Genomic DNA, 26,190 nt, shown 5'->3' with positions numbered 1-26,190 from the left:
AACATGTTTTCATAATTTGATTATTGTATTTATTTATTTTTACTATGCTTCTAAGGCATTTGGGGACTTTTTTAGTAGGAATCAATGGATAAATGGAATGAACCTAAACCTAAGTATTAGAGTTGATGACCCTGGTCTTATTCAATAAGAAGCAACTCTTACTGTTTCATATATAGCAACTGGGAAGCAGACAACAGGGTGCACTGCAGAGCCTTCATTCTCTTTCCTTTACAGTACACATCTCCAGAGGTATCTAGAATAGGGTCTCCGTGTTTCCATCAGGCATCTCTAAGATTTCCTGAGTAGCAATGATCCTTGGCTATCTGTGCCCTTTCCTGTTTCAGCATTCTGGTTGTCTCTGGGGAGCAAAGGCAAGGAAGCCACTTAATAGGTCCCCTTGGGATAAACATGAGCAAAGCAATACAACAAGAACAGAATTCATGACTTGCCTCAAGCAGGAGGGCACAATAAAGCCATCCTCCCTCTGGAGTGGATTAAGCGGGCAATCCAACTGGAACCATTAGAAAGAAACCACTCCAAGCACTGAGCGTCCAGAAATCTTGCATTATTCACCATGTTCCTCCGTGAGCACCTACAAGAAGAGTCCGGGGAGAGTGAAGCTCAGCAGGGAGGAAGGGCAGCTTCAATCAAAAACAAATAAATGTAGCATGTTCCTCACAATAGGGAGGCATATGAGGAAGAAGCCTGCACGTGAAAGGAGTTTCTTCTGCCCTCTCTGTGGGTCTTTCTTTGCAACATGCTGCTTTTATTTGATTCAGGCTTTGAGAAATGAAATTCCTGCACCTGTTTTGCTGGACGTCAATGTATTGCTCTCTTTCACTGGCAGCTTGCCAGGCTGACATAACACTGAACTGCGCAGACTGAAATGATGGCGCATTGTCTGCATTTGGAAGTGAAATACACAGAAAGACACACACAGAGACATTCATGAGCAGGACAAATTGCTAAAGTTCATTCTTATTTGTCCTGGGAGTTTTATGCACATGAACAGGGCCAGCCTTGGGGTGAGCTGGGCATTCGCCCAGGACTCTAAGCTGAGCTGAAAGGGATGCCAGTCTAAGTTCAGTGGTTGTGTTTGTTTCAATATACTGTCTGCAGTGTGCTTAGGACAGCAAAAAGTGTCTGCAACTTTCCCCACCAATCTTCCACAGGTTCCCTTGGGCACTGACTACAAAAAGGATATTCCTCCGTTAGCTAGGAGTGGTGTGAGGCCAGGTCTTAAGGAAGGAATCCTTCCTGAGTGAGATGTTGAGAAGTCCAGCAGCAAGCCATAACCAGAAGACCTGTGAGATTGATCCCCAGGAAGGGGGGAATTTGGAGGAGTGTCAGGCTTCAGAGAATCTGATCCCTCCCATGGTAGGCAGCCAAGTATTAGATAAACAAGGAGAATTCTTACCAAGTCTTTTATTCAATGCATTCAAAGAGAGAGGCTTGGAAAAGGTACCTCTTGTAGTAATGGCATTGCTCCGAGTGAAACCCCACACCCTCCGTCTCTCCCATTATACGTCATTCCTACAGTGGCTGATCTGTGCCTTCTGCCTCTGAGCTCTCTGCTCTCCTACTTTCAATGCCCACTGGGTTCTAAGAGAGGGGGGTCTGGCATGTTTCTAAAGACACTGAGTCTGTCAGCTGTCTCTCCCCTGGTGCTTCTTCTTCTTCCTGCTCCTCTCCCATTATTTCCCAGCTTCTCTCCTCCTCTACCTCTGAGCTACGCCCTCCCACAAACCACTGTTGCAAATCTCTACTGTCTTCCTCTTCTCTGGAAAGTTCAGGAGGAGGGAGAGGTGATCTCCACCTTTCCTCCTCTGCTGTCCAGTCCCTGACAAAGAGGTACTCAGGAAAAGCCCAAGCTGATCTCTATTCCCTTATCCCTCTGTAAGAAAAATGAAGCACACCCGTCATTCTGCTTGATCCCAGGACAAAGTGGAGCTGCATGTGAGAATCTTCACATGTAGTCTATGCATGTAATAATTCTTGCATAGTGCCCCTAGCTTTATACACACATGCATGGGAAAACAGCAGATCCAACAGCACCACACCTGCGCCAGGAACCACAAAACTGTCCAGGTGGCCCTGCAAAGCTGGCCATGGGGTCAGGGATGCCAAAAAGAAGACCTTTGGAAACAGAATGTACATGAAATGACAAGGATTGAGAAAGAGCCCCAATTTAATTTAATTATCCTTCTGCTGAACAATGAGCGTGGAAAGGGAAATTCTCACCATCCCAGCGTAAATTAGTTTCTTACCAATCAACAACTGCAGTGGTTGGAAGCCATCACCAAAAGTGTATAATCAATTATCTAGATTCAAACCATTTAACATTTTCCTCTGTCTCCCTACCACACAATAATTATTATTGTTATTATTTTATCATGAAGTAATAGCTTTTTGAGGCCATTTCACCTTGATGGATTACAAGACTGCCTTAAATGTCAATTGATAATAATTATGCCATAAAAAGCACAATAAATGTTATTGGTTTAAACCCACAGTGCCATTCTATTAATATTTCTAATTTACAGGCTCGTTGGGACATTTTACAGAGACAATGAGGGTAATAAATCCCAAGGGAAAGCTGAATGAGCTGTCGAGTAGATTGTCGGCAGCCATTAAACTTGAGAAAGTTTTTTAAAAAAACCTGGCCCAGGTACAGCCTAAAGTCCAGCAGGACACAAAACTATCATTGTGAAAATATGATGTGTCTCAGGGTCAAACTACACATGACGTGGAAGTTGGAGAACTGGAACTCATAACATCTTATTGAACATAAAGCAGACAGGCAAGGTGACTTTATTTTATTTTTAACCAAAAGGACATTGGGAGATTCTATCACGTGCGGCTGATGGGCCATAGAGCTTCCCCCAGAGACTTGGGAGGGCCACCCCAGTAGATCCACATCTTGTGGAGGACCCATAATCCAAGGCTCGACCTTGTCATGTGTCAGCCACCACCTGAAGGCTGAAAAGGGAGATACATCCCGTGCCTAAGCCAAAACCGACCTACATCTGGAAGCAATTGTCTTGCCAAAGGTGGGTCTTCTGTTTGGAATTCAGAAGCAATACAAAACACAGGTGAGTGAGAAGAAGAAGCTTTTATTCCTAAACAGCAAGCAATAGATACATACCAGGTATGAACTTCTATCTGCCACTTGGAAACCCTCAAGAAGTGGCGGACTCCCCCAGGTAGCCTTAATTAGCATGGCCCTGCAGCCAATCAGTTCATACATAAGCTTCTAAATCACTCTGCTCAAACCATTTGATTTTATAGATAGCCACCTCCTTTCAATGCCCCACCCTCCAACAACTATTTCCAACACTAAAGAAGGTTCCCAGCACTAACCTCCCAGACTGATTAAGACAACTGGGGGGGGGCTTCACCTCCTCCCAACTGATTAGGACATCAGAGAAGGTTCTCACACCTTCAAAAACTTAATAGCTGCCAGGCAGGGGGAAGGAACATAGGGAGGAGAGGTAACCATGTTAGAATCACTACCTCCTCAATATACAATTGGTCTTCTGGTTCAGATTTTCCCATACAGCAATGTAGTTGTGGCCAGAACATTGTCTTGTCCAGTTTGTACACCTTCATAGACTAGCCATTGCTACCGGGAGGGGTCACTTCAAGAGGGTCTGCAATGAAATGCTTAAGAAAAGGGTCTCCACTCAGTTTGTATAAACATACAGCAAGCATGCTTCACAATAAAGAACATGGGCATCTGTAGACTGACTGCCAGAGTTGGCAGACTTGTTTTCCTGAAGCCAGATTCCCAGCTGCTTTATCAAGCTATGAAGTATTCTTAAGCACAGTCTCCTTTTCAGTGCCAGAGGAGAGGAGCACGTATATTGGGGAAATGTTTGCTGAGGAAGATGCTAATTCTTTGTCCTTAAATAATCATGGATTGTTCACATACTGGCTGACTAATATGCCTAGATCCCTCTTTATGTGCTTCCTTTATGTTTCCGGAGGAAAGGTTGCACAATCATTTGCTGTTTTACAGGGTAACAAACAGAGTGGCTTTGTGTGTTACTCTGTAGAGGACAGCCCCGTACTAGGAACCATCGTCAATGGTCAAGGATCATGACAATTGGAGTCCAACATCTGAAGGGCCGCAGGTTTGTCACCCCTACAAAAAATAAAATATTTATTTCCTTAGATGTTTCTCCTTAGATGTCTCCTTCCTTAGATGTTTCACATTTGTCTTTAGATAAACATTTAATTGATAACAAAGGCCCTTGTTGCTTCCGGCTCTACTTGTTTCAGACAAATGGAGTCATGTGTTGATATTAAGACTGCAATGCTAGCTGTTTTCAGCTTTCTATAGTTAACACAGTAGAACATAGTTGCTCACCACTGTCAGCATATACTCACCTTTAGCCATACTAACTTATTTTACTCTTCTTTAATATCTATCTGCACCTAAAAGGAAGGAAATGACAAATGGGCTATGTTTTAAGCAGTACTGCTTTGTTGAACTCTAAGACTATTTATTTTCACTTCTCTAGGGACTTGCTGAATTGTCTGTATGTATTCTGTTGTAAAAAAAAATCTGCCCTTTTTCCCTTATGGGGTATCCAAGAGCCCATATAGAGGCCTTATGTGGGTTCCCTATTGCTAGGAGAAAATAAAAGAGGCCAACCAGAGAATATTGAAAAGCAAAGCAGCTAGTAAGCCTGATCTTTATTGCTCTGTTGCAACAGGGTGCTCCCCTCACACGCAGGAAAGAAGGAGGACCCTGAACAAAGGTCTGCCTGCCCTTATATAGACATTTTAAATTCCCTGCTCTGGAGCTCAAGACCACCCCCCACAAAAATCATACCTACATCACAGAAATTTGAGTGGTGTTGTTTTTCCTGTCTGGCAGGTTTTCTGATAATGCCTTATCTGATTGCCTTTCCTGGTAGTCTGCCCACTCCTTTGAAATGGTGATTACGATTACCCACTTCCTGAAACAATAGGAAAGTTCCCTCACGCCCTCCCTCCTTGCAGAGAAAACATTTGGTCAGTTTGGGAGTCAAAATGGTTTCAGGGAGTCAAAATGGTTTCAGGAAGGTCTTCCTGTGCTGCTCCAGACATTGGTACATTTATGAACATTTATTATATATATATACTGTACCTTAAAATTACTATATATATGACCTTAAAATTCTTATAACAATATGTACCTGTTGTTGTTTAGTCATTTAGTCATTTAGTCATTTAGTCATGTCCAACTCTTTGTGACCCCATGGACCAGAGCACGCCAAGCACTCCTGTCTTCCATTGCCTCCCGCAGTTTGGTCGAACTCATGCTGGTAGCTTCGAGAACACTGTCCAACCATCTCGTCCTCTGTCGTCCCCTTCTCCTTGTGCCCTCAGTCTTTCCCAACATCAGGGTCTTTTCCAGAGAGTCTTCTCTTCTCATGAGGTGGCTAAAGTATTGGAGCCTCAGCTTCAGGATCTGTCCTTCCAGTGAGCACTCAGGGCTGATTTCCTTAAGAATGGATAGGATTGATCTTCTTGCAGTCCATGGGACTCTCAAGAGTCTCCTCCAGCACTATAATTCAAAAGCATCAATTCTTCAGCGATCAGCCTTCTTTATGGTGCAGCTATCACTTCCATACATCAATACTGGGAAAACCATGGCTTTAACTATATGGACCTTTGTTGGCAAGGTGATGTCTCTGCTTTTTAAGATGCTGTCTAGGTACCTAGATACCTAGATATGTAAAATTGTGATGGCTTCTTTTTTTCTTGTGAAGGAGGGAGGGTCTAGTTTTTTCCTCTTAGTTTTTCCTCTTTATCTTTTTGTTCTGCTTGCATTCTGATTTACAATTTTAAAAATGCCATTTATTTTTTTTAAAAAAGAGCATGAGATACCTTGTCTCCCAAGGGAATGAGATAAAGGCAGCAAGATAAACATCAAACAAGACACTGATAGAGCATCAACAACAGGGCTTAGGCTGCAAGAGTCCTTATTCTTGGCCTTTTCAACAGGTCATGGATCATAAAAATGGAGAGGGCAAAAAGCTTCTGCAAAGGAAAGTTAGGCTAGATTATATGTTATTGGATGGCAGGGAGCAGGTATAGCTGTTCCCCATCCACCTACATGGCAGCCTCCTCTTAATGAGAACAGAGCTGCTGTGAAGGGAAGGGGAGAATTTGCAGTGCCTTAATTAAACAGAGAGATGATTGCTGGCAGGATTACCAGCTTCTGTGAAGTAATCCTGTGAAGAAACCAAGCCAATAACCCCTCCCCAAACACATTTACAAAGCCGTAGAATGTTTAATCAATCCTGGTTATAGAAAAATGTTTTTGCCAGGCACATAAAGATATGTAATGAAGGTGCCAGGTGACCCTCACCTGTAGGTTAACCCAGTGTGAGTGAGGGACAATGGCTGCATGCATTCAAAGGGGTCTGTAAAATACCTTGACAGCAGAGTTGTTCCTTATAAACAGAACCAGATTAACTGCAATACACAATAAAACAGGACCTCAACAAAATGGGACTTTTGCAAATTATTGGGTCTGCCTGGCTTTATTATCACTATTTAAATCCTGCCTTTTGACCTAAATTGCCTCTTCTTGGATGATGATGGTGATTCATTGTGCTCCCAGGATGCAATACTATAGACACTTACTCATAAGTAGCCCTCATTGAATTCAGAGGTACTTATTTCTGGGTAAACATGCATAAGATTATGCTATTATGTGAGGAGGTTTATAAGATTAGTTAAAACATAAAATTCCAAATGAAGTTATCTGCAAAGAACTGATAAAGGATTGGTGCTACTTTAGTTATCAGTCTGAAAGATAGTCAATAGCCTATCTTGCTTTGTAGAGTAGAACTTTGATTAGTACATTCAGGCTGAAATCCTATGCCCACTTATTCAGGTCAGGACTAAGCCTCATTGGAATGAATGGGGTTTACTTATAAATAGACATGCACAGGACTGCATTGTCAGGCTAAAAACCTGTGCATTCTTCTCTATGAATAAAATCCACCCAAAGCATGGGATGGTGATGTTAGCTTAATTAAATATACACATTTTATTCTGCCTGACATGCTGGTGTTTCACCATAATTTCTGTCCCTGGGCAGCTAACTTTCGCAGCCCTTGGAAAAAGCCTGAAGTCTTTCATCTTGTCAGGTGAGTTTTATTGCCACCTTGGTTACACAGTAATTTCAGCCTAAGCTATACAAAGAATCATATGATGGGATATCAGGTAATTGGACAAGTAAGAATGATCTGTCAGTACAATTGTGGGATAAAGATAATGAAAGGAATGAAAGGGAAGAGCCGACCAAAAAGGGAGTTGACTTTCATAGGTGGGGAGGGGAATCTTAGCGGAATGTACAAAACTTCATTTAAATGTGTTAAAAACAACAAGAGAAATCCAAAGGAGTGGGAGAGGAAGATGAGCCTCTGAAGTTCTTCCTCGTGGAGCTTACATGGAAAGGAATCTCTAACCTTTGGGATGTTTTTCAAGCAACATCTGTTGAAGTATTAACAGCAGGGGAAACGACTCTTCCATTTGCTCAGGCATTCTAGGAATCTTTGTATAGATTTATTTTTCGTTATTGCCATTTTGGCAAAAGCTTTTTGCAAAGCAGCAGTTTTGGGACTTTTTGCCGAGTTGTAAAACAGAAGATAAAATTCCCAAATCATTTCAGAAAGGATAAGTAGTATGAAGGTCCCGAGAAGCTTGTTTATTTATGCTCAAGACTTTCAAAGACTTCCCAAATAACCTTGAAGAAAATTATATTTAGTCCAATTGCTTTTTCAAGTGCCATACTGCCTATTGGTTGAAGAAGAATGTGCTGGTTCTTGTTCATTGGTCTCCTTGGAAAGAATAAAAAGGAAAGTAATCATTTCTAAATTCTTTCTTACATTAAGCTTCTCTTTAGTGGGTCTTTCTAACAAGATCTTGAATCTGTTAAGAAGAACACTCCTCTTGGGATTACAATGAGAGTGGATGTATGAAGAGGCTTAGAAATTTAAATGTGGGGGTGTTGTTTTGATAGGGGTGGGGCTGCACACACTGCTTCTATTTGGTTGTCATGCTGTTACTTCTGACTCAATTTTTTTCTAAATATTGTAGCAGATTTCAGGGATCCAAAAGAGAAAGTGGGCTTCATTCCTCCTCCCGTCTTTTGAATTAGTCTGAGTAGGTGTCAGCAAGGAGAGAGAAATCAACATTTATTTGCCTTTTCCTTGCATAAAATGAACAACAGCAAGAGTGTGGTATACACAGTATATTCTCCATATCATCATATATAAATTTGACTCTGCGTTTCCACCTTCATAATGGAAAAAAAGATGAGTGACTCAAAGGAACGTGATAACGGGGAGAGGCCCATCCTACATTTTTCTATTGAAGAGATCTTAAAAAGAAAATCCAGGGAGGTCTGCTTACGCACGACGACGATCTGCAATAACCATGCTGAGGATGCTCAAATCCTCAGAACAGAGCCAATTTCAGAAACGGCTAAGGGTAAGTAAGTACCGCTGCTTCTAGTTTATGAAACTTATATGAGCCTTGATCCTCTTATGCCCTTGATCCTCTTATGCCCTTGCATGACTCCAAAGTTTGATTGCTTAAGACAGCCACCAGCCACAATTTATTTCATGACTTAATATCATCATGCTTCGCATTCAAAATTACTTTATTTATGATACCAACGTATAACCCTTTGGGCAAGATGGCGGAGGGGTGGAATTCAAATGTGTTCTCCAGTCGGCAAAACACTCCAATAAGTTGGCCTGGCAAGGGCTGCTGAGATGTTGCACCTGTAACAGAAGTGCGCTTGGCAGAGGTTCAACAGGTGCAGCTTTTTCCAACATGAAAACGCATTGATGACATCCCTTCTACTTGAGAACTTTGACAAACTTCATACATCTAAGCCAAAATTTTGGTCTTTTTGTTAAATAGTTGATCTGGCAACCCTACAATATATGTACAAGTGCAGGTGAAATGGGAAAGAATGGAGCGGGGGAGGGGTGTCCTGACATCACATCCCAACACTATGAAACGAATTGAAATTTGAAATTTCAAGCCACTTTGTTCCATACGAAAATTGCAAAACTGTCAGCCTGAGATTTCAAAGAGATGGGATGCTTGGAAGTGAAAAGGCCCTGTGCTAACATACACAAAGACAAGCAACTGCTAATTCTTTAGGAGGGCTGTGCAGAGTGGAAACAGTGTAATTAGCAACTAAGACTGGAAGACCTGAGGTGGTTTCTAGTGTTGTGAATGTATACTTCTGGGTGGCTTCCAACATATATAAAAACATAATAAAACATTAAACATCAAATCCTTCTATGATCTATGACAAGATTAATCTAGAGCTGTTTTTTCCAAATGAGATGATTTTGCTGCAAAAAAAATCTTTCATCCGTGTAGAAAAAAAGGCAAGCACAAAACACGTACACCATATCCTATAGCAAAAGGAAATACTGTATCTGTTTTGCACAGTTTATTCACGTAGCAGACAGAAACAGATTTAGGGGAGTGCAACCAGTTCGGATCCATGGGGTGCAGAGCCTCGGAGATGCCTCAGGATACACCACAACTATTATTTATAATGAAAAGAGAGAGGCAGGGGGCACCGAATTTTGGCTTTGCACAGGGCGCTATTGAAATTCGAGACCCCAAGATCCACCACTGTGATGGAGACCCACCAACAATTGTGATTTTCCACCATTTATTACGGGTGTTCACTGACTCTATGCAGCCCAAATTATGAAGTGAATCAGATTGATTCAGGGAAAGTTAGTGTGCTTCCAAGTCAGATCACGCAGTTAACAAGATGCCTTAAGGCAGATCAGGGATTTCCTACACTTCCAAGTAGGGATGGAATGAGCTGTCAAGTTCCATTCTCTAAATTTCTCATTTGTCTAATCTTAACTTCAGCTTTCCACATTTCTGCAGCAATTTCTGGTGTTTTTTTTATTATAAAATCCTCATGAACCTTATTGGAATTTTAATGTGACTTTCTCTCATGTAATTCACTTTGTAAATTATTTTCTGTGCTATGTTCATTTTTATGCACGTTTTTCCTAATATAAGCATTTTTGTAAACATTGGTTGACCAATTGGTTGGGAAACTACATTGCAAAATTCGGATAAGCATGAATTTGAAATGGTGGCTATGTTTCGCTTCCCAAATTGTTTCAGAAAGTATGAAATTGATAGATTTGCCTTCAAACGCAGACTGAATTGAATTCCCCCTGTGAACTGCCCTGAGACCTGCGGGTATAGGGCGGTATACAAATTTAATAAATAGCATAATAATAACTGTCCAAAAATTCATTAGGGGGAAATCTCATTCAGTCAAACCCGGGCCTTCTCCTACATGTGGAGTCGTCGCTTCCATAGACAGGGCTAACTGGTATATTTCCTTTCCACCATCACCTTTGCAGCTAATGGCCTGAGAGCAGTTTCAGCAGAGTTGCATGAAGCAGAAATCTTCTTCAAATAGTACTCCAGTAACAAAAGATCTATTGTATCTTTTTTTTCCCTAGGCTCCCAAATTTGCATCTGGCTTTCAGTCTGACTTTTCAGTCATTACTTTGAACTAAGGCTTCCAGAAGTGAATTCAACCATCCTATCTTACATCTTGCTGCAAAGGCTGAAGCCAAGGCAATTTGAAACAAACCTCAAAGCCATTTCTCTCCCGATTAGTAACATTTCTCTCAGCCTGCGCCAGGCTAAAATGTCACAATTTCTGGAAGTCAAATGCTACATTTACCAAAGTAAAATGTCATCCTGGCTCCAAAGACCTCCCCCCGCCCAACATTCTGTGTTTCACCTGCTCCACTTCCCCTTTTCCTCAAAGAGAATATTCTAAAGGGTGCAGAGAAAGTTAACATTTTCCTACTCATGTTTTAGAAGCTTATGCAAATATGGGACTAGAAAGGGGCTGAAGAGACTGGCTTCTTAGTATTGTCAGTCAGAAGGGTCAGATGGAAAACTAGGACCCATTGCAAGAGCTTTTCGGAGTACATTTTTACCCCTGATTTCTTAGGACAGTGCTGACTGGGGATGATGGGAGTTGTAGCTGAAAACTTCTGGAGGTCACCAGGTTGTTCAAGTCCATCAGGCCTATCATCACATGCAAGTAGGGGTTCTAGGCTTATTTCCTCAGTTTGGGAATGTGGCAGTGTTACTGGGTAGTTCAGAATCTACAGAATTTCCATCCTGAGGGAAACTATCTCAAGGCAGGGCAGTGCTCAAAATATCTATCACTAGCAAGACACAAATGGTTAGCACTGGTTCCAATCTGGAACTGGGGTATGGAGCTGTCTTGTACTAAGTTAGACCATTGGTCTATCTAGCTCAGAATCGTCTTCAGGAAACTGAGACATGAGTCTGTCCTGCCTGGAGATACCAGGAATTGAACCTGGAGCTTTTTCTATGTAAAACATATGCTGTACCACTGAGCTGCAGAGTGGTCATGCAACCTACTTTTCAGAGGACAGTCCTCTATTTTCGAAGGTGTCCTCTGCTGAGGGGCTGTCCAGTTCAAGTCTGATTTAAAGAAATCATAAAAGGAGCTTTGAAGTTACCCATCCGCAGTTAACAACACCTGGTCAGCAGACTGAGCAGGCACACATTGGTCACCTGGTGTTTTCCCCACTATGGTGAGATGTATTATATTTGGATAAAATGAGAGATTTGCAGGAGGTGGGTGATTTTCATCAGGAACACAGCAAGTAGGGAAAGAGTTCAGCTTTATCTCCTGAACTCCTGCCTTCCCAAACCTAACTGCCCAACATGGCTGCTATTCAACATTCCTCCCCAGCCCTTTCCCCCCTACACCTAACTGCAATCTGAACCCATGGCTGCTATTTGCATTTTTTAAAGTACACATTAAATTTTAAAAAACCTGTAACTTACTGTAATGATTAGCTTGGCTCTTGGACTCCTATCCAATACCTTACCACTGAGTTAGACTGTACTCAAGTCCTGTTTGTAGGCTTTCCATAAGGTTCTGGTTGTCCACTGTGAAAACAGGACAATTGTCTAGATGCAGCCTTGGCCTGATGCAGCAGGACTCTTTTCTCTGACTTGCCAGTTCCCCTCAGATCAGCCTCTATAACCCAAGCAATGTGCATTTCCTGGGATTTCACATATGCAGCTCACATTTTATAAGGCTGTTCGGTAAACTTATGATCACAGCTGTAGGGCTTCTGCTAATAGACACTGGGTTATGGGACTATTTTATAAATTAATAACATTGTTGACCATTTCCTCTCTAACATCTTTTGTGGTTTTATTGGTCTTTTCCCAAACTGATCTAAGAACTCGTCATTGCAGCCCAAGGATTTGATTTCTTGGTGTGTGTTTTTTATTATTCCTTGGCTAAGAATTGAGGGCATGCCTTTTATCTGTTGTTTTAACAAGAGTTTTATCTTATATCAGTAAGGAGCAGAGGCCAGGTATACTGAAGTAATGACAAAATTACACTGCAGGAATGGAAAGGGAGCAGGAAACCTGATTGAGACAGAGATCTGAAAGAGGCAAGAGCCTCTGATTGATGTGTAGAGCTTTGTAGGTACAAGTAACAACAGATAGCAACAGGTAGCTTGTAAATGGTCTGACAGAGAAACCTATAATAAATCCAACTTCATTCTATAGTTCTATTTCAAAGACACAAGTATCATCTGCTGTATATTTTGGAAAGTTGACTGTTCCAGGTCTGTGCAGAGGGTGTGGGGCAGCTGGGCACACTGAGCCCCAGGCCTCATTGGGCTAAGCTGACCAGGGGCCCCCTGTCAGGGACCAACTGCTTTTTCTTTTAGTTTATAACTTTAGTTTCACAAGACTTCTGCCCTGGGCAAGCTCTGTATGGACTATTTCTGTTCGCTATGGATAACCAAATTTTGTGTGATGGTTTCTGAGATCAAGGAGCAGGCTTTCATCTGAGATCAAAGAGCAGGTTTATGTTGGGTGCCATTTTGATCAAGACAGCAAACTCGACTTTTCAAAACTGCACTGATTTTAACCAAATTTTGCATATCATTTGCTGAGATCAAGGAACAGGTTTTCTTCTATGTTTGGATATAGTTGGGTGCCATCTTGAATCAATATGGTGGAATGAACTTCTCATAACTGTACTGATAATAACCACAAATTTCAGCACTGCACTGATTGTTTGGTTTCTTGGAATTCCCAAGCACAAGGTACAAGGCTGTTAGTTAAATGCAAGAAGGGGCTTGCTGGATCAGACTAAAGACTCACCCTCTGTTTCTTACAACAGCCAAAAGCCCCCAACAGGGCATGAGAGCAATATCGTTTCCCCAATCTTGCTCCCTAACAACTAGGGAAGGTTGAATTAGTCTATTTCCATCCCATGCCACATGTATTCACTGATGCTTGCCCCATTTCCACAACAATCTGCATTTTTTAAAGAAATGCATTTTTTTGCAATCTGATGTGTGAAATGGACCTGAACCCTGAATTCTAATACTATATTTGCATCCTCAGGAGAGCCAGGGACAGCTCCCAAGTTTGGTGCAGTCCTTGGGCAAGATTCCCTTGTTCAGGGCGGAGATCCCCAAGTAGGATTAGTCTTTGTCACTTTCATCCCTGGCCATTCAATTGCCCTCTCCCACTTGGCCCAGTGCACAACTCTGCTCCAAAGGAGAGGCGAAGTTGGGAGGAACTTGCTATTCCTTTCCCTTGTGTCGCCATAAAGCTTGCTGGGTTGGCATGAGAACTGGTTGGGACAACTGCACTGCTCTCATATAGTTTTGAACTTCTTAGCCTAACCTTGGACTTTGGAATTCTGGTCGTGTTCCTAGCTTGGTTAACTCCTCTGTCCTGTTTGTAGGCGCTCTGGGACAGAATTAGCTTTTCTTGCTGCTGTTGAAACTATATTGTACTTTGCTTTAATAAAAGTCCTTCTCTTCCTCTCAAGTAACAGCCTCTGATGTCATGTCTGGAGCAGGAGGCAAGACACAAAACTATTAAATACTGGGAATCTCAGAAGCCTCTCTACAAATGCCCCCATCCTTTCCAGGATGAGAGTTGCTGTAAATTTCCCAGAAGCAAATCCGTTCCAACCATACCAGTTGCCAGCACATCCTTGCTGGCAATGAATTCAAGGTGTGTTTGGCCTCCAAAGGTATCTTCTTCCACACTGCATTTGGTTTCAGCACACTGAACAGGGACCTTCACAAAACATGGTGAGCATTTCATAGCTTTGCATGAGGAAGGGAGGAGTTGGGGAAGGGAGGGAGAAAGAGACAGAGAGCTCCCAATCCTTCTCAATATCCATTCCCACTTCTCATGTTTTTTTGTTTTCATTTGTTTTTGCTGAATGATTCTCTGCTCTTAGTGCCTGGGGCCTTCTGCTTACTGTCTGTTCCAGCCCTCCTCTCCAATAATTAAGCAATCTATGATTGGTGTCTGGGTAAAGGCAGATTTTTGTCTGAAAGTTTTGGGCTGAAAGAAATGAAATGGAGCCTTTAAACGTCCCAGCATCCTGCTGCTCTATTTCTGCAATGCCTCAACAGATAGCAGCAGGATGCTAAATGCTATGCTTCAGTAGCAGAAGGCTGTACCCTGAGCAATTTGTATGTACCCAATTAGAACCATTCTCCCTGACTACACTAGTCCCTTTTAATAAGGGGTGAGAAGCTCCTTTAATAAAAAAAATTAGCCACAGCACCATACTCTTGCCTCATCGTCTCTCCACATGCTTTCTTAAATTGGAAAGCAAGCTCTTTAGCTTGGAGGAGAAGCCCCAGAGCAGACATATCTCCTTATGTATACAAGCAAATTTGGTTTGCTTCACTGAAGCACAGCATGGTTACATCCTTTTTTTATATTTTTAATGAACTGGCTGACCTGTACTTTCATGGAAGGGCCAACACTTTAAAAAGCCTTGCCACACCATTCAGACACCAGTGGCTGTGATTTGGATCACCTTTTTGAAGAAGCAAAGCTGATGTCATCTTCACCATTGCTGACAGCACTAAAACTGGCCTCACCATCAGCAACATCGTCATTACCAGCACAATATATAGGTATATGATAACTCATAGCAGGGCAGAAGTGGGGGACCTTTTTCTAAGCCAAGGGCCATGGTAGACTTCCTGTGGTAGAGAGGGCCAGTGATAAAAGACAGCAGATAAATGGGTGTTACTTTTCCCTCTATACATTAGACTATATTCTAGCCATGCACACAGGCATCTATCTAAGCAGGCAAGAGGCATCACTACAGTTCAAGGACACATTGCAAATGAGCAACAGCAATTGAGGGGGACATGGAGCAGGACCAGTGAGGATTGTGACCTGGAGAGAGTCCCAAGGGCAAGATAAAGTCCCTACCTTAGGGACCACTTTCTTTCATACCAGTCTGTCTGCAGCCTAAGATCTGTGTGGAATTGATGAGCCTATTTGAAATACTCCAGCATGCTAAGGTTGCTCTTTGTTCCATGAAAGCATGGGGACTTTTGCAAGAGGTTTCAGGAGCTACATTCAGGGAAAGGAACTGCACTCCTAAACCACTTAAGCTTTTATTCTGAATGACTTCCCTGCAGCTTTTAAAAAATGCATTTGAACATCCCAAGCTTTTGCATATGGAAACATTTCAAAAAAGAAATGGTGTCTTATTTCCCCAGGGATTCTGGAGCCAAATTTGTAAATCTGGCGTTACACTCAACATTCTCTAGCCTTATATCTTCCTCCCACATTCTTTATTAGACTGTAATTTTGAGCGCTGTTGTTTGCTGTGGGATCTCCGAAGTTGAAATCCCAAAGGCACTTACAAATATTCGGAGCTGCAGTCAAAGAAAATTTCACCTTGTGGGGGTGAATGCTAACATAGACGTGCCACTTCTTTCTTCCCCTTCCTCTCCCCACGCCCAAATCTCTCTCTCTCTCTCTCTCTCTCTGAAACATAAACAGAATTATTAAGTTTAATCAAAAATGCACCATCTCACTTTCCTACTGGCGAGTTCTTGATTAGCAGACTGTAACTATATCAGCAGCAATTTCATTTAGAGCTGAAATCAAAGCCAGTCTACTCAGACTCTGTTGGTCCACAGCTGACCTCAGGTTATTTTATTCTTTTAATTTGATGAGTTCCAGCTTTGAAAAAAATGCTCTCAACAGGACTGGCACTCAGAAACTCTGTGTGTTGTTGTCCATATGCAACGAGCTTGTCAGTAAACAGCTTGTCACACCAAGTGCAGAAAGCAGCAAGACCTACATTACCTTAATATTAACAACAGTGTTCTTCAGAAGCATCTGCAGTGGGACACCCAAGGCGGCGAACATCTGTACTCTCAAGGGCCAATTTGTTCTCCAGACAATGGCCACTGTCAGTATTCTGTGGAAAATGCTGAAAATGTAGGTTTGTGCAACTGAAGTAGATTAAAGCACTCTGGTGAAACAGATCTACTTTATAAAAAAATACTTTTGTGGTTAGGAAAGTGGTGGGTTAACAGATTAAAAAATATGTGGGATAAATGACTGGTTGATGAGGATACCTATAAACACCATACAGGCAAATCAGGATGAATGTCTCAGGTTGAGGACAGCTGAGAGGGGTGACAGATCTGGGGGGCAGCAGCATGTTGTTGTTGTTTAGTCGTTTAGTCGTGTCTGACTCTTCATGGCCCCATGGACCAGAGCACGCCAGGCACCCCTGTCTTCCACTGCCTCCCTCAGCTTGGTCAGACTCATGTTTGTTGCTTCGAGAACACTGTCCAACCATCTCGTCCTCTGTCGTCCCCTTCTCCTTGTGTCCTCCATCTTTCCCAACATCAGAGTCTTTTCCAGGGAGTCTTCTCTTCTCATGAGGTGGCCAAAGTATTGGAGCCTCAGCTTCACGATCTGTCCTTCCAGTGAGCACTCAGGCCTGATTTCCTAAGAAACACCATACAGGCAAATCAGGATGAATGTCTCAGGTTGAGGACAGCTGAGAGGGGTGGCAGATCTGGGGGGTACCAGCATACTAGTCACCATCTTCTTCACTTGTCCCCCACCACCTCCAGCATGTCCTGGCCTTCCTGGGCTGCCTCCAGTCACCTCAGGCAGCAGTGGTGGGAGCAGAGGAGCAGGCGAGAGTGCTATTTTCTGCTTTGCCTCGTGGCAAAACATTCTTGACCCCTATAGTTTCTAGCTCATATAGATTTTTGTTAAAAACTGAACAGAACTTTCTTCTGAAACAACTTGTTTCAACAAGATTGAAATTTACAGGACTCCTGTCTTTAATGCACATCTAAGGAAATGTTTGCTTATCTCTGATCACTGCCCTCATAGTGTCCGCGAGACTTAGTGTGACTGGCACTTGTTCCTTGAGGCAACTTCAAGAGATGCATCTAATGAGCTGTATTTTGATACGCTACTTAAAGGTCCAAGGGTTTGAGATGGAACTTTCTGGTACATAAGCTTCATTCATTCAATCAATCTGACCCTTCCTTCTGAGATGAGCCTGTGATGACAGTATTCATTACCATGGATGCTTATATTTCTGCCTAACTTGCAGCCACACTGAAAACTGAGCTTGTAAGATTGTCGTCTCAGAATATATTCCCTTCAGCATTACCCCCACCAACCATGTGCATCCTGCTACTTGCTGTAACGCTACAGCTATAAGATTGTGTTGTTTAGTAATAAGGTGGCTGAGGCTAAACATAATAGGTGATAAAAGTGTGCCTAATATGTGGTTGAGACTGTGACTGACCACCTACATGTGAGCAACTGCTCATTATTAGATGCCACTTTGCAGGCATCTATACTCAGTGCCCACTTGTTAGGGGCAGGGTTGGAAAGGGCAACATGGACAGGAACTGTAGACTTGGTCCTAATCAAGCCTTCACATATAGCACTTGCAAACAAGGCTTTATATCTCAGCCTAGCATCCTCAGACACATGAATTACTTGGAAAGGAGTGTGGTGCGTATGTGTTTGATCTTTCAAAAAAAAACAGCCAATGAGATGTGCTTGGTAGAATTGTGTAATAGCCATAAGACTTGGCTTGATTTGATCATGTGTAAATCAGCCTGGTTTTGCTTGGGAACAGCTTTTCAAGTGTGTAATAAACATCTCTAAGCTTAAGGAGACTCAGGACCCTTGCATCAATTCAGTGGCTGACTAGTGCACTTCGGGGATCTGAGTCTTCTTTGTCCCCCACCCCTCCACTATTGAAAAATCAATATCCTTTTGACAGAAGGGGTTAAAATTTGTAGGCACAGTAGCCCCTCCAGGTTGGGTAAAGTTTGCCAAATTATAGGCAGATAGATCCTGGGTCTTTTTGTGCTGGACAACTGTAAGATGGGGGGACGGGTCCTATCTATACTTTTTATTTTGAGCCATAATTGGATTAATCCCACTCCTCTCAAAAAGGAAACCAACCATACTCTTTTTTTTTCCCCCTTAATCAGAATTTAGTGGTTTGTTGCTTTTCTAGAGAAGGGTGCCCCCCTAGCAGGAGTGGAGGAAGGGGGTGAAGTGGGTGCGGGCCACCCTGGGTGTCACCACTGATGAGGTTGACAAAATGCCTGAGCCATGCGCCTCTCCTGGCAGAGATGTGGTGGCTTGGGCGCACACAGGCTCTGTGCTGCCCAAATGGTCCACCCGCTGCCTCCACCTCAGCTGTAGGGTGACTGAATGGGAGGAGGCAGGCAAACTCTGAAGGCCCCACGGTGTGTCCTGCCCCATGGGTGGCTTGCGCCACCCCAGACACCCGAGTGGCTTCCTCCGCCGCTGCCCCCTAGATCAACTTCAAACACGTCCCTGTCTTATAAAAATAATCCCCTAAAATACCTATTCCTCTGTTTGTACAGATGAAAAGAAAGGGAAACGAAGGATCAGGACAACATTCACAGCAGAGCAGCTTCAAGAGCTAGAGAGGATCTTCCACATTACACACTACCCAGATGTTAACATCCGCAACCAGCTAGCAGCAAAGATCAATCTTCCAGAAGCCAGGATCCAGGTAAATTATTTGTCCCTCTGGTATAGGGTCAGTCCAATACATTTTGCTGCTTGAAGGAAACTAAAGTGTGTGGCTGTAAATATGCTCAGGAAATGGGTGGGATAGAATCCTCCCATTCATTACAATCCATGTGCCTGGATATATTGGAACGGGCAATCTGCTTTAATTAGGTTGGTTCGCAGAGCCTCTAAATCAGTGTTTCCTAACCTTTGGTCTCGGGCAGCTTTTGGACCACAATTCCCATCATCCCTGACAACTGGTCTTCCTAGCTAGAGGTGATGGGAATTGTAGTCCAAAAACAGCTGTAAACTCAAGGTTGGGAAACACTGCTCTAAATTAGTGGTTCCCACCAGACCCTTGGTTCCATCAATTCACTCCCAGTGCCCCCTATAAAAAGCATTATTCAGAAAATTGGTTTGCATGGCCCACTAAGGAAGGTAATAACACCATAAAATTCACAACAGTAACTATTCATTGCATATTTATTCAAAATCCAATCAAAACTATTTAAGTAATTCAACAAAATGGATGAGCCAATGATACTAGCTTTTCAAAGTTTGAAAATCAATTGACGCCTCCAGCAGCATCCCCCCCTTGCCTCTTAGTGCCCCCCAAGATAATCCTAGCACCCTCCAGTGGGTGGGACTGCTCACTTAGAGAAATGCTAGATTGTTATATTTCAATGACTATAACCTGCTCACCATAAACATTTGTGTCGTGATTCTTCTTTTTAGTGGCAAAGCCCTGTTCTCATCACCATGTGAGTTTTATTGGGAAATAACTTTTAAAAATGATTTCCCAGTAAGCAATCTCCAGTGCCCTGCGTTTGTAGCTGCATTCATTATATTTGAGCTTGTATTCAGTTGCAAAGCCATGTGCTTGATAAAAGGTAATGTTCTGACCAGAGTAGCCCCAGCATGTCCCACTTTCAGGTAGAGATAAACAAACCCACCTTGGCACACTATCAGAATGGCTCGTAAAAATCAGCAAACAGTTCATTGCTTACTCCAAACCCAATTTTCCCGAGGCAGTTCTTCAAAGCAGCCCCCAGCAAAGCAAGTGAAACTTGTTTTTGAATTTAAATTCTTAGATTAGATGAGAAGACACATCTCTCCATCTTGTTTAAATGATCATATCTAAGAGCCATTTCACAGGCGAGGCTTCCCCCCCCCCCCTACACAAGGGTTTCATAGTGGGGGGGGATGGAGAGCCTTCAGATGTGAATATCATGCGCATATATTCATTGTCAAGAAGTGTACACTTATTCTCAGCTCATTGCCAATCAAAAGAATGAAACCCAAAAAAATATCATTTGCATCTTGGCCTCAGTGAATCTGCAGGGTTGAATTTCCATAAGATGTCACAGAATCACAGAATCAATGAATTGTAGAGTTGGAAGGGACACTGAGGATCATCTGCCCCAACTACCTACAATGGAGAAATCTCAGCTAGCCAGTCAACCAGCTACAAATCCACCTAAATTTGGGTTCCTCACTAGTCCTTCCAGCTGTCTTCGCCATTTGTAATTCCACAGGTGTTCAAATTAATTTCTTTCTTTTTAAAATATTTTGTTGTTTGCTTTTTAACAATGTTCTTATACATTTAAATCATTTTCAATTTTTCCACAGCTGAGATTACTTGAATCCCTCTACTTCTCTCCACCACCACCCCCCGTTTCCAATATTTATCTGTTCTGTCTATTGCATCAAATCATATTTTTCAGATCCATTTTGTATCCATTTTTAACTTTAGTCTTATTACATTGTAAGTGTTATAACAATCCTGCTAACGTTTTTAAATATCTACAGTGATCTTTAAGGTACTCTATAAATTATTCCTTTATACTCTTTGCTGAATTTTTTATCATCTTGGTGTCTGATCTTCACAGTCATTTTTGCCATTTCACCATAGTTCATCATCTTGATTATCCATTTTTCTTTGGTTGGGACTTTCTCTTCCTTCCATTTCTGGGCGAAAAGCATTCTTGTGGCTGTCATCGCATACATAAACAGTCTTTTCAAGTCCTTTGGTATTTCATCTCCTATTATTCCCAATAAGAAAGCTTCTGTTTTTTTGACAAAAGTTGTCTTGAGCATTTTTTTTCAATTCAATATATATATCATTTCCCAGAATTCTTTTGCTATTTTGCTTGTCCACCACATGTGGTAGAATGTGCCTTCTTTTCCCTTACACTTCCAGCATAAGTTGGAAATGTTTTTTATACATTTTTGCTAGTCTTATAGGAGTCAAAAACCAACAGTACATCATTTTCATATAGTTTTATTTCAGCGTACAAGCCGTGAATTTTAAATCCTCCTTCCACAACTTTTCCCATGAGTTAAGTTGTATATTATACCCAATATCTTTTGCCCAGTGTATCATTATTGATTTGACTTCTTCATCCTTAGTATCCCATTCTAACAGTAGTTTATACATTTTGATAATAATTTCTCATTGCTTTCCATTAGATCTTTCTTGAACCTTGAAACCCATCCCTTTGTCATTCCTAAATATATCACTTAATTAGTGATATTGTTACCAGTCCATTAATATGTATCTTTTATCATATTATCAATTTTTTTCAGTTTCAGTTGATTTTCAATAGGTTGCCCATTCCCTTTTCATGTTAAGTTTTCTAAAAGATGTCATTTCCAATGGGGAGAGCCACCATGGCGACCACAGGTGTTCAAATTAAAATCCATTTAGTTCTTATATTTTACCAGAAACAACTCTCAGTTGCGGGTACATTTATTCCTTCTAATATATTTTTGGTTGATTTCATTTCTTCTCCCCTCCCCCCCATAGATCTGGTTTCAGAATCAGCGGGCAAAGTGGAGGAAGCATGAAAGATTTGGCAATTTTTGTGGTCTTCAGCATCTAACTGAGGTTGATTTTATCCCAGCTCCAAAGGCAGAGACAGTAGTGAGTATAAATGACCACCTGTAAAGGGAGGACCGACCTTGTTAAACTGAGACTTTTTGTACGTATAAATTGTACTAATTAAGGACAAATACTGAACCTTGAAAAAGCAAGTAATAAACACCCTGAAATGTTTCTGATTAACAGTTTTGTGTTAGGCACTACTTGTCATAGTTTTGCATAGCCTTTGTGGGTGTTTGTGTAAAATCACAAATAGACTTAACAGTAATAGCCTTGCACAGAGAGGCATCCAAGAGTCTAGCACACTGAAATACCATAAACTCAGACCTTGTTATCTATTCTGGCCTACAAACCTCAAAAAAATACATTCCTTTCTTCACCCTCCAACCCCATCTCTATGGAGCTCAGAGTTTAATGTCTACAGACCATGGCTAATGCAAACCAGAAACTGATACAATAGTCTGAGCTGTGTTTGCAAACCATGGTTTTGATTACTTCAAAACTTCATCTCTACACAGCTCCTTTTTCTGTTCTAATCCCAACACGTTCTAAACCCTGGATTTACATGTTCTGCAAAGGCTGGAACTGTCTGACAGTGCAGTTCTATTATTGTCTACTCAAAAGTAAGTCCCACTGAGCCCCTGTACAGGGCTGCAGCCTGAAAGAGTTATTTGGTTGGCAAACAATATTTCTGTCCCGTCCTCCGCCCACACAAACCCTTGCAATCACCAGAACAAAATGATTTCTTTTCTCCCTTACTGATTGCCTGTCACTATATTTTAAGGACTCCATTTAGAGGTACTCTCTGAAACTTTGTTGCTTTTTTATTGCTAAACACTGAAGGGAATTGATAAGGCAAGTCGTGTGTTGCTCATAAATTGCACCCGGCTAAAAGCCTGCATTAGTGTGCCTAAGATTCTCTTTTTCTCTGTCTTATGACAGGGTCCCTGCCGAGTGCCATGCAGCCGTTGTGACATAGGCCCCCACCCATGGCAGTACTCCTCGATCCAAGAGCATTCCTCATCTTCCTGGTTACCAGACATGGCGACCTGTGCCCTGCTGCGCACGGATCCAATGATGTTCTCAAAGCCTTATCTACTCTTTGACTACCTCCCTCAGTACAGCCTCCCACCTCTGTCCTTGAAACCAGAATGGAGGCATATTGGTGGCAATTTCACATAGAAGAGGATGAGGAAGGAAGAGCTACTGTGCTTTGTAGCATCATCATTGAACTAGCCTGTTGCGGTGGACTTACACCAGGGAAACCTGCTGAATTCAGATCCCCAAGTGGCTACAAAGGTGGCTAGGTGGTCTTGAATTGATTGCTAGAAGAACATAGGTAGTTGCTTTTTACAGACTCAAAGGTCGACCTAGCTTAGTATTACACTGACAGGCAGTGGCTCTCCTGGGTTTCAAAGAGAAGTCCCTCTCAGACCTGCCAGGAGATACCAGAAACTGAACATGGGACCTTCTGCATCATAGGAGCCAACTCCTAGGGGCTGAGGCCTCTTCGCCCCTCCCATAAAATATTTGAGGGGACCAGGGTCGCCAAAGCTGATGGGCTTTAGCATTCAAATGGTGTGTGTGCCACATCTTGTGATCAATTAAGTGAGGCTTACCTGGGCCAGTCCAATATTTTATATAAGTTGGCACCCTTGTTCTGCATGCAAGAAAAATGGTCCACTGCTGAGTTGCAACCCTTCCCCATCTCTCAGCCTCACCTACTTCACACCGGTGAGGATGAAAGAGGGAGAAACCATATGCTCCTAGAGCTCCACAGAAGAATGAAGAGATGCAAACGTAATACCGATAATTGCTGGAGGAGAATTCAGCTTAATACAAAGCTAAAATGCTTCTCGTTGACCTTGAAGAATGAATGCTGCTTGACCTAAATGAGAAGCAATTATAGAAGAAAGCCAACACTTCCTCCATTGAAGGACTCTGCTTGAAAAAAATATCACTTTCTAGGTGTGGGGTTAATATACCAAATGGATATTGCATTGCAATGTCTGTTGGAGAGCTGAGGCTTTACACAGCCCTAAAACTGATGGATAACACTGTTGCAAAAGTGGCCTGGGATGATGAGATTTTATTGGTCAGTGCTGGAGGTGTGGAATCACCTTCCCTCTTCGGGAAAAGCGCTATTATTCCGTTGATCAAACTGGACAATCTAAAGCAGTGTTTCTCAAACTTGGGTCCCCAGATGTTGTTGGACTACAACTCCAACCATCCCTGAGCTCTGGCCTTGCTAGCAAGGGATGATGGGAGTTGTAGTTCAACAACATCTGGGGACCCAAGGTTGAGAAAGGCTGATCTAAAGGATAAGGCTGTTGGATTCTTTGCCTTGCACACTTTTTGTTAGTTGTGCTTGGTGGGGTAAAATGTACGTTCAAGAGAAGGGATAAAAACACCAAGGTAGCTTTTGAATAACCTTATTTCTGTGAAGTGAGGGATGAGGGTGTTTGCTTTATTGTATTTTGAACCTGAAATAATGGCTTATAGATTAATAGATGGAGGGGGAGAGAGATTAGTAGATGGAGGGCGAGACAGAATTATATTGGATGAAATACTGGATGGCTTGCCCTGTTGCATTAAGGAGTGTCTTTAAATGATTAAAATCTTTATACAAGGAAATGGCTTTTTGTGTTGTTGGGGTTTCTCCAGTGCTGAGGATCAGTGAACCACCAAAGAACAAAACCAGAAGGAGCCATGTTGGAGGCAGAGCGATTTTGAATTCTCCCAGAATTCCTGTGTGCTTTTACAGGAAAATAGAAAGCTGCCCCATGCCAATCGGGCCAGGTACACAAAAGTGAGCTTCCCCAGGTGGCACAAATACCACAGGCTAATAGCATAAGAAGAACTTGATGTAATTGACAGAAATAGGAATACGTTTTCAGGGCCCTGAAGCTTGAACTGATATGGGCGCCCCTTTACAACCAGAAATGAGGTTTGGGTAACCACTGTTATCTTCTTCAGTAGGGTTTACTCAGCAACGGATCACCATAATTTAAAAAATAATATTAACTAACTACTCAGATTAACTACCTCTTAGATTTTGATTAAAATTGCTGTACTTTATTATCTCATATTACATGAAGCACATTTTACAAAACACTCTTTCTGATTTCTGTAGCAAAATATTCATGAGAACATGGATTTTGGACTATGTCTAGCAACATAATAATGTCTGACACACACAAAGAGCTTCCAGTCTCTTAAAAGCACTCAGATTCTGCAACAGGGATAAATGAAATGAGTGTGGTTAAAGAAATCTATGCAGGTTGTCCAGATTTCAGTCATGCATTCTGAATGCAAAATGTGAGGATTTTGGTTGCAGAATTTGAGGTGGTTCAGAATTGTGTGTCCCCAGCATGCAGGATAGTCTCCAAAGATTGAGAGGCCTCTTTATGCCTCCCCAGATGTAAAGTGCAGGAAGAGACTTTCCACATATTTCAGTCCATCTCTTCAATAGTTTTGTGTGTGCGCGCACGCGCCACACACACACACATTTTTTTCCTGAGAGGGGGAAATAGTGGAGCAACCTGCAGGCTCTTTTCATTTAAATGATCAAATACGAGTCCAGTGTTGAATCTTCAGGGGATTTCAGATTAAACACTTTAAAGGGAAACTCAAATAGATTTTTTATCAGCTCTAATAACATTCCCACCTCTGAAAAGTTGCAAAGAATTTATCGCTCTGGTTCTTGTTTTCATAAAAATTTCAAGGAGAAAATGTTCCCTGCCCCCATGGAATAGCAACAATGGCAGTGAAATGCTGGCTAGAAGCCCTGGGCATGGTCCTCGGGAATGCTAATTTAAGTGGGTTTGTGTTGCGGTCTTTCCAGCTACCCCAGTGATCTATTAAAAGAATCAAAGCCTGTTGATTAGACGGGGCCCTTCTGCTTGGGATCTTCGGTGACTGCGCCTCATCTCTGTTTTGCCAAGCCTTCTATCATCTCATTTCTCATCATTGTTTCCAGTGCCTCTGCCATGTCATCAGTGTCAAGTTTATTCAATCATTAAATGTAGGCACTGCTACTCGCAGCCTCCTAAGCCTAAAGCTTTATCATTCTTCAAAGGTCTTAAAAACTTTCAGTAGCTGAAATGGCCTGGCTATTTTTAATGGCTCCCAGTACAATAAGAAAAGGCAATTTAACAACCCTACACCTGCCCCCTTATCTGTCTCTTTCGCTCCAGGAAACATTTTTTTCCATCTTTTGAGTGTTCCTTTATTTATGTCTGGTGCAGAAAACATTGTTTGGGACTTTCAACAATTGCTTCTTTGTTGGCTGTTGATTGTCCACTCTGGTCCAACAACGGCTTTGATGACCTCTCACCCAAATGTCTCTTGCTGTTTGT

The 26,190-nt window shown here is 42.1% G+C and overlaps 1 protein-coding gene across 2 annotated transcripts; it reads left to right on the top strand.

Moving 5' to 3' along the window:
* The first annotated feature begins 7,144 nt into the window (after positions 1-7,144).
* Positions 7,145-24,534, top strand: ISX (intestine specific homeobox). Of its 2 annotated transcripts, none has more exons than XM_082240900.1 (4): positions 7,145-8,493; positions 18,801-18,952; positions 21,758-21,874; positions 22,775-24,533. In XM_082240900.1, exons 1-4 carry the CDS (start codon positions 8,307-8,309, stop codon positions 23,012-23,014), a joined length of 696 nt encoding a protein of 231 aa, XP_082097026.1. In that variant the 5' UTR covers positions 7,145-8,306; the 3' UTR covers positions 23,015-24,533. The 2 variants fall into 2 exon arrangements, with proteins under 2 accessions (XP_082097026.1, XP_082097027.1); XM_082240901.1 differs by having other exon boundaries at positions 8,321-8,497; positions 22,775-24,534.
* The last annotated feature ends 1,656 nt before the right edge of the window (positions 24,535-26,190 follow it).

The sequence above is a fragment of the Podarcis vaucheri genome (genome assembly GCF_965113315.1).
Source record: "Podarcis vaucheri genome assembly, chromosome: 10".
NCBI lineage: Eukaryota > Metazoa > Chordata > Lepidosauria > Squamata > Lacertidae > Podarcis > Podarcis vaucheri.
Note: the sequence above shows the minus strand (reverse complement) of the source record. Positions and strands in the feature narration are given on the sequence as shown.